This window comes from Rattus norvegicus, chromosome 6 (assembly GCF_036323735.1).
Source record: "Rattus norvegicus strain BN/NHsdMcwi chromosome 6, GRCr8, whole genome shotgun sequence".
Classification (NCBI taxonomy): Eukaryota; Metazoa; Chordata; class Mammalia; order Rodentia; family Muridae; genus Rattus; species Rattus norvegicus.
The window spans coordinates 45,519,747-45,528,678 of record NC_086024.1 but is presented as its reverse complement, the minus strand read 5'-3'; the positions used below and the strand labels follow the sequence as shown (position 1 = coordinate 45,528,678).

At 49.7% G+C, this 8,932-nt stretch overlaps 1 protein-coding gene and 1 long non-coding RNA gene across 3 annotated transcripts; one reads left to right on the top strand and one right to left on the bottom strand.

Annotated features, from left to right (window-relative positions):
* Positions 1 to 209: 209 nt before the first annotated feature.
* LOC134479346 (uncharacterized) lies at positions 210 to 2,936 on the bottom strand. Its single transcript, XR_010052536.1, has 2 exons — positions 2,800 to 2,936; positions 210 to 602 (listed from the first exon to the last, which is right to left on the bottom strand). It is a non-coding gene; the product is annotated as an uncharacterized LOC134479346 (long non-coding RNA).
* On the top strand, positions 2,869 to 8,104 carry C6h2orf50 (similar to human chromosome 2 open reading frame 50). Of its 2 annotated transcripts, none has more exons than NM_001415120.1 (4): positions 2,869 to 3,333; positions 5,497 to 5,536; positions 6,567 to 6,786; positions 7,466 to 7,525. In NM_001415120.1, the coding sequence occupies exons 1-3, from the start codon at positions 3,119 to 3,121 to the stop codon at positions 6,756 to 6,758; spliced, it is 447 nt and encodes a 148-aa protein (NP_001402049.1). In that variant the 5' UTR covers positions 2,869 to 3,118; the 3' UTR covers positions 6,759 to 6,786; positions 7,466 to 7,525. The 2 variants fall into 2 exon arrangements, with proteins under 2 accessions (NP_001402049.1, XP_063118589.1); XM_063262519.1 differs by having other exon boundaries at positions 2,876 to 3,333; positions 6,537 to 6,786; positions 7,466 to 8,104.
* The last annotated feature ends 828 nt before the right edge of the window (positions 8,105 to 8,932 follow it).

Genomic DNA, 8,932 nt, shown 5'->3' with positions numbered 1-8,932 from the left:
CGCCTGGCTGCATCTGTATCCGACCTCGAGCCCCAAACTATGCCTCCTCCCTTGTCTTCTCTCTTGTACCTTCAAAATCCTTCTCATCTGTAAAGATTAAATCCTGCTGCCTCTTTTGTAATGAAATTTTCCTGGGGAGAAGCAACAGGCATCTGTTAACCCCAGATAGAGAACCTACGACAGACCAAAGTATGGATACCACCAAAGTCTTAGTAGGTAAACCAATGAGTTTTACTGGGATTACTTACAGAGGTAGATATGAGTCAGACAGTTGCATCACCCAAGACCACAACAGTGTGGGTGACAGCTCACAAAAGTTGGCAGCCTGGTGCACACGGTACAACCTGCAGGCAACTCAACAGGTAGGGGAGTGTGCTTTCCAAGTGGCTCTGTTGTTCTTCCCCGCTGCTCCAGAGGTCTCTGCTTCTTCCAGGCCACTTGGGTGGTCTCCTAAGTCTCCTTTGCAGCTTGGTTCCTTTTAGTGGAACTCTCAGCACTGGCTATTGTTCACTGTCAGGAAAGGAGGAGCCTAGTGAATCTGGTCAGTTTCAGGGACTTCCTGGTATTCTTTTGTTTACTTTGTATCCTAAGGAGCTTCACTGCTGGAGAGGAAACAGACACACAATAAGAGAGCAGAAACTAGAGGAGGTGTGAACTATTGGCTGAGTCCCAGAGCATCTCTCCACTTAAGGCACCTCTGTCTACACTTGGTTAACTGTTTCTGTTCTCTGGCTGTACAGGGAAGGAGCACCTTGCCTAACAGGAGTCAGACACAAAGTGTGAGGGAAGGATTGAGAGGTCTATCAATAGACCCAGCTCCAACGATAAAGAAGAAAAGAGGGTGCCTGGAACAGCAGATGGGAGGGTCTGAGTTTGGCTGAGCTGGATGAAAAACCCACTGGTGCCACAGAAAGAACTGGGCTTCTCAGGATTAGGGAAGAAACAGAAGTGGGTGCGCAGCAGAACTCCCACCCTTAAGTCTGCAATGTGCCTCTTATGATAAGCTAACTCAGGCCACCTTGACAATCACCCCTGTTGTATTCTTCCCTGTAGACTGGGTTTCACTGCGGTCCTGAGTGTGACACAGTGTAGAGCCTATGTCTACTAAAGCTGCCGAGGGTGGTTGGAAGGCTCCGCAGTATCAATGACAGGACGCTGCAGGTTCTCTGGGCTTTCAGAAGGAGCATACATTGCGGCCCTGGCTAGTTTTAGGTCAGCTTAACACAAGCTAAAGTCATCAGCGAGGGGGGAGCATCAGTTGAGAAAATGCCTCCATAAGATCCAGCTGTAAGGCATTTTTAAAATTTTCTTCCTCCATAATTCACTTTAAAAGGAAAACTTTTTATTGATTCTTTGTGAGTTTCACATTATGCAGCCCAGTCCCATTCATCTCCCATACCTTCATCCCTTCGTATCCACCCTTTGTCCTTGCCACCTCCCCACAAAATAGCCTCTCTCTCTCTCTCTCTCTCTCTCTCTCTCTCTCTCTCTCTCTTCTCTCTCTCTCTCTCTCTCTCTCTCTCACACACACACACACACACACACACACACACACACACACACAAAGAGAAAAAGAAAAAAGACCTAGAAAACATCTCATTGTAGAAGCTGCAGTGTGTCCCACAGTACATCCTTCTGTCCCACACCGTCACTTGCAAATGTTCATTGCAGTGAGTCATTGGCCTGCGCTTCCAGGTCTCTGGCTCCTGTGACACCATCCACATTGGATTGTCACCAGGACTCCTCCTCATTATCCTGTTGTTGCTTCATGTTGTGGGGATCCTACAGCTTTGGATAAGCAGGACTGGCCCTTTCGTGTGTCCCAACCATTTGCAAACGATATAGATTTTGGAGTAGGCCAATTCAGAGCCCGGGATCTGGGCACGGGTGGTAACTGAGAGGGTCAGCGCCTCAACGTTCCCTTCTCTGTACCTCCAGGGATAGCTGTCCAGCACGGCTCCAGCTAGACCACCCAGTGCTGACGTGGGCAGGAGGCACGTTCATCTCTCCTGTTCTCATGCCCTCTGGCCTGGATCCCCGTCCCTTCACCGTCAGGGCCAGCTCCACTGTGCTGCCCAGTTAAGGTGCAGAGCCAGCTCTTCTGAGTGCTGCTGCTAGTGAGGGGGTGGGGCTAGTGAGTCATGTCTTAGTGATTGATTGATTGATTGATGGGGGAGGGCCCAGGCCATCCCTGGGTAGGAGGTCCTGGGTTTTAAGGCTGAAGGCTGACGAGATGCCTCAGTTCATTGGCTGCTCTTCCAGAGGTCCTGAGTTCAATTCCCAGCAACCACACGGTGGCTCACAACCATCTACGATATGGTCTGATGCCCTCTTCTGGCATGCAGGTGTACATGCAGCTAGAGCACTTATATACATTAAACAAACAAACAAATCTTTTTTAAAGATAGCAGGCCATGTAAGCCAGTAAGCAATAGCCCTCCACGGTTTCTGCATCAGCTCCTATCTACAGGTTTTAGCCCTGTTTGAGTTCCTGTCCCGAATTCCTTTAATGATGGATTACTATATGGAAGTGGAAGCCAGATAAGCCATTTCCTTCCTAACTTGCTTTGATATTTCCTTACAGCAATTAGAAACCCTAATTAAGATATCTTCACTTCCTGCCCCTGCTCTTTTGGTCTGGGAGGCTGAGTTTTCCACCAGGGGGAAGCACACGACCGTGCTCGAGTTCACCAGCCTTCCCAGATCCCCGGAGCATGGAGCACTCACCGCCTCCCGAGATCCAGCGTCAGACACTGTCCCGCCCTCCTGCTCAGGGGAAGAACTGGGCAAAGCACCTACCATCTGCACCCACTGAGTGGCTCAGACGTCCTCAGAGGGCACAAACCGGGTCCGCCCCTTCCGCCCCATGCGCACTCGGGACTCGCCTGTTCCCTGGGCGACGGTCAACACAGGCAGGGCTGCAAAACACAGCTGGGCACAGATGCTGTCCCAGCCTGGAGTGTTTTTGGTCCCCATCTGCCACTCTCTCTGAGCTCGAGATCCGGTGTGGGACGATGTGGGAACACCTTGTGCAGGTTATTCTGGGTTAAGACGAGAGAGTCTCAACCAGTCTTTCTCTTTTCTTTCTTCTCTTCCTCTCCTGCTTATCTAGCCTGCCATGGGCAGCCAACACACTGGGCTTCCTAGAACCACATCATCAGGGTACCAACTGCCCCCTACCAGGCAGCTTGCCACAATTTCCCCGGGCCGGGATGGCCCGGCAGCAGGCAGGGCTCTCGTGGGTGGTTCCCAGGGGACTCTAGCCCCGGGTGTGCAGCAGGACCAGCTGTGGAGGGAGCTTGTGGAAGCCGAAGCGCGGGGCCAGCGGCGTTGGTGAGTGTCCTGCCCCGCCTCCTTTCTCCCTGAGACCTCCCACACCTCCACTCGCCTTGGTCTGAGAAAGTGCTGAGGATATATGGAAAGATCAGAGGGGGAGAACATGGAAGTAGGGTGTGAGAGAGGTCAGCAGAGGCTCAGACTATGGAGGAGCCAAGGCACTCTTTCCCAAAGATAGCAGGGAATACAGGCATAGACAGGGCTCTGGGCCCATCTCCGGACAAACAATAACATCTCTATCCTCTTCTGGGAAGAAGTTGGCAGCTGGAAACCAGGTACTGCCTGGGGCGGGATGCTGGTCTGGGGGTTGGGTTGGGGAGCCTTGTTCTTGCTTTTATTCAGTGAAGAATACTAGGGGAAGCGTGGTAGGTTTGTTTGCCCAGGGTACCAAGGGGGTCTCCCTTCCAGGACAAAAGGCAACTAAAACACGTTAGGCTTCAGCTTTACATATTAGACATTTTTTTTTTCGGAGCTGAGGACCGAACCCAGGGCCTTGCGCTTGCTAGGCAAGTGCTCTACCACTGAGCTAAATCCCCAACCCCTCATATTAGACATTTTTAAAGAATGCACAAGTGGGGCCAGAGAGATGGCTCAGTGGGTAAGAGCACTGACTGCTCTTCCAGAGATCCTGAGTTCAATTCCCAGCAACCACATGGTGGCTCACAACCATCTGTAATGGAATATGATGCCCTCTTCTGGTTTGTCTTAAAAAAGCTACAGTATCTGCGCATGCATATATATATATATGTATATATATATATGTATGTATATATATGTATATATATATCATCTTTTAAAAAAACAGAAATGCCTTTCTATTACTGTGATAAAACACCATGACTAAGGCAGCTTACAAAGCCCACCCAATGACACACCTCCTCTAACAAGGCCTCACCTCCTAATCCTTTCCAAACAGTTCCACCAATAGGAGCCAACTGTTCAAATAAATAAGCATATAGAGATCATTCTCATCCAAACCATCGCAAAAGGTGATGACCAAAGGCTGCAATCCCAGCATTGGGAAGGTAGAGTCAGGAGGACCCAAAGGTCAAGTTTGCCTGCTGTAACTTGTACACCTTTAATCCCAGGGGCAGAGGGGCAGAGGGGCAGAGGGGGAAAGGGGCAGAGGGGCAGAGGGGCAGAGGGGCAGAGGGGCAGAGGGGCAGAGGGGCAGAGGGGCAGAGGGGCAGAGGGGCAGAGGGGCAGAGGGGCAGAAGCGCAGAGGGGCAGAGGGGCAAAGGGGCAAAGGGGCAAAGGCAGGCAGATCTCTGTGAATTCAAAGCCAGCCTGGTTTACATAGAAAGTTCCAGGCCAGCAGGACCACAATAAGAACCCATCTCAAGTTTAAATAAGAGGAGAAGAAGAAGAAGGAGGAGGAAGAGGAGGAGGAAGAGGAGGAGGAGGAGGAGGAAGAAGAAGAAGAGGAAGAGGAGTCGTTGTCGTCCAAGGTCATTGTCAGCTACATCAAGAGTCCTGAGCATGGACTGGAGAGATGGCTCAGAGGTTAAGAGCACTGACTGCTTTTCCAGAGGTCCTGAGTTCAATTCCCAGCAACCACATGGTGGCTCATGACCATGTGTAATGGGATCCGATGCCCTCTTCTGGTGTGTCTGTAAATAGCTACAGTGTACTTATATAAAAATAAAAAATAAATAAACCTTTAAAATTTTTTTCTGAGCTAACCTGGACTAGAATAAAAGAAGAAATAAGGATCATGTAAACTAGAAGCGCTAAACACACCTGGAGTAGGACGAATATGTGGAAATCACAAAAGCAAGATAGAAAAAGTAACTGGCCACTCTGTGTGCTGCTCCATAAATAAAGCATGGGCACTTGGCATTCATCGTGGTTACATAGCGTTTTAATTCCCCCATGGTAATACAAACACTTAAAGACATAGTAGAAGTTAATTTTCAGGATATTCCAGAAAACAAACAAACAAACAAGATACAATCGAGCTGGAGAGGTGGCTGAGTGGTTAAGAGCACTGGCTGCTCTTCCAAAAGACCTGGGTTCAATTCCCAGCAACCGCATGCTGTCAGTATTTCTAGTTCTAGGGAACCCGACACCCTCACACAGATCTATATGTCAGCAGAACACCAGTGTACATTAAGAAACAAACAAACAAAAAACCTTGATAATCGTGTGCTTTCTTTCCAGGGCTGAGAATTGGGGTTTCCTGAAGGACTATGACCCTCTGGTAAGACACAACCCCCAACCTCCAGAAAACTGCTTTCAGTGTGGACATCTGCCCTTTCTTTCTTCCTTCATTTAACTAAATTTTTTTTGAGGACCTACTCTGCGCTCTGAGCAGAATAGAAGTGAGGAATAAAAGTGTTGTTTTAAGTAACTAGGGGTCTAATGGAAAAGAAAATATTTATATAGAACACTTAGAAAAAAAGTATCCAGTATTTGTTGATTTTATTAAAGATATATTTTCACTGGGAGGTGGTAGCACATGCCTTTACTCCCAGCACTTGGGGGACAGATGCAAGTGGATCTGAGGTTGAGACCGGCCTGCTCTACGTAGAGAGTTCCAGGATAGTCAGGGCTATGCAGAAAAACCCTGTCTCAAAAAAACCAACCAACCAACTAAAGATATATTTTTCTTTTTGGAAGTGTGTGGTGTGTATATGTGTGTGCTTCCCTGTGTGTGTATGCTTGTATATACAGTTGTAGGAGAGAAAGGGGAGGCTGGAGAGACAGTTTTTCATAATATGGATATTGAGAACTGAACTCTCGACATTTGGAAGTGTGAGCCTTAGCCCTTAGTGGGTGAGCTATCTCTCCAGCTCTGCTGGTTTTAATAAAAATAAACCAACTGAGCCAGGTGGTGATGCACACCTTTAATCCCCAGCCCTTTGGAGGCAGAGGCAGGCACATCACTGTAGCATTAAGGCCTGTCTCTTCTGAATAGCCAGGGCTGCGGAAGTGGCTTGTGTCTGTCTTGTCTCATGGCTCATTTATTGAGGAGACTTCTCCCCTCCTTAAGGAGTCTGTTGTGTGTATGAATGTGTGCCCAAGTCCCCTGAGGACTTCTCAAGATGCTGTCCTTGAGTCCCCATCTCTAGTCTACCATCTACTCTGACTGAAATGGATGTTGTCAAGACCCTATCTAGCTCCCATCCTGGTTTCTAGTTCCAGACCGGGATATGAGAATCCAAGGACATAATGCCCAGCTTCTTCTTTATCCCATAAAGCGTGTGACCTGGGATGTCTCCTCCCCTCAGGGAAATAAGAAGGAGCCTCAGGAGCTGCCTGCAAATGTGCCCTTCTTCTCAGACACCTTCCCTTCCTCCACAAGCCGGGAAGTGGGCAGCAGGGTGGACACGCCTCTGGGGAGAGCCCTCAGCCACATGGACTTCTTCTTTGTGGAAGGCACTCGGAAGAAGAAGCCAGAGGATGAGCTGCAGCCAGTGTAGAGCCAGCTCTTGGGGCTGGTCACAGCAGGTGGGTATGGAGTGGACACAGGCCAGGAAGCCCTCACAAGTGCTCTTGGTTCAGTCCCACACCAGGCATGAGGAGGATTCCAGAAACCCTCCCAGGACCACAGAGCCTCAGCCCTTCCAGTTCAGGACCCCAGAGATTCTGGAAAGGGAGCCCAGTGTTAAAGCCAGGAGCGTGTTTAATGAGTTCAGTCTGACCTCATAACCATGCCCAGAGCTCTGTCTATCTGCAGGTGCTGGGGTACCCCAGACATGTCTGTGTACGCAGGTGCCCTTAGAGGCCAGAGAAGGCACTGGACCCCTGAAATTAGAGTTAGAGATGGCTGTGAGCCACCATGTGCATGCTGGGGATGGAACCTAGGTCTTTTGCAAGTGCTCTTAACTGCGGAACCATCTCTCCAGTCCCAGTCTTCACTTATCTTTCTTGCTCCTAGACTTTCACCTTGAATAGACATAACTGTTTGGTTAGCTGTGAGCATCTTCATCTCTGTCAGTAAGGCTCTGGCAGAGCCTCTCAGAAGATACCCATATTAGGCTCCTGTCAGCAAGCACTTATTGGCATCAGCAATAGTGGCTGGGTTTGGTGACTGCAGATGGGATGGATCCCCAGGTGGGGTAGTCTCTGGATGACTTTTCCTTCAGTCCCTGCTCCACTCTTTGTCCCTGTATTTCTTCCCGTACAGCTAACCATCAACATCAACCAACCAGACTCCCGCCCAGAGCTCCCTGGACTAAACCACCAACCAAAGAGAACACATGGAGGAACCCATAGCTCCAGCTGCATTTGTAGCAGAGGATTGCATTGTCTGGCATCAATAGGAGGAGAGGCCCTTGGTTCTGTGAAGGCTTCAGTGTAGGGGAATGCCAGGGTGTTGAGGTGGGAGTGGGTGGGTGGGAGTGGGAGCATCTTCATAGAAGCAGGGGGAGGAGCGATGGGAGAGGGAAGGAAAGGGGATAACATTTGAAATGTAACTACATAAAAAGTATCCAGTAAGGGTTGGGGATTTAGCTCAGTGGTAGAGCGCTTGCCTAGCAAGCGCAAGGCCCTGGGTTCGGTCCCCAGCTCCGAAAAATAGAAAAGTTAAAAAAAAAAAAGTATCCAGTAAAAAGTAAATAGGGGCTGGAGAGATGGCTCGGTGGTTAAGAGCACCGACTGCTCTTCCAGAGGTCCTGAGTTCAGTTCCCAGCAACCACATGGTGGTTCACAACCATCTGTCATGAGATCTGATGCCCTCTTCTGATGTGTCTGAAGACAGCTACAGTGTACTCATATATAATAAATAAATAAATCTTTATAAATAAATAAATAAGAAAAAAAGAAAGAGCTGTTTGGGACGGGGGTGTACGTCATAGAATAACGCAAAGCGTGCTCATGCAGAAACATGTACTGAGCCCCTATCAGTTGCCTCTGTGCCTATCCAACCCCCAAGACAGGCATTTGATAGCCGTGTGATACTTACTGCCCCAGTAGGACCTTGGCTCCTTCAGGCATGGGTCCAGGGCCCCAGTACTGGCTGTCAAGCCTGGGGGCACAGCCACTTACAGATGTTGTAGCATTTCAGTTTCATAGATATTTTTGTCACTACCCAGGAAGTCTAGAAGCCACAGCAAACATTCGGGCTATCCTGGTCAAGTCTCTGTGACGTGTCACTCAGGGCAGCAGTACCCCTCCAGGCCTCCATCTTCACAGTTAGAGGACGGACAGGGGAGGGGAAGAGACAGGTCTCAAGGATGTCACAGGGGCTGCTCCTTTGCAGAGCGCATTGACCAGCAGGGACCACACAGTGCAACTCACCACCTCCTTCCCCATGCACGGACCTGGGCTGCAGCATCACACCCGATATCTTGCCTACGTGTCTCCCAGTTTCTTGGACCAACAGGTTCCTGGCTGGGCTATCCAACAGACTGTTCAGCCGAAGAGTGCCAGGACCAGCTGAACCAAGAGAGCCTGCAGGAGACTACAGCATACGGAGTCCGTTTTACTCTGAAGGCCACAGCCGGTCCCACATACCCTCTGCCCTTGCCTCATCTGCAGGCTGCCTGCTTCTGACCTTCACTGTCGCATCCACGGGCTGAGGGGATGAAGGTCCTTCTTTCTCTGGGTCCAGAACAAGGAAGTCTAGATGAGCCAAACCCTCGCAGCAGCACTG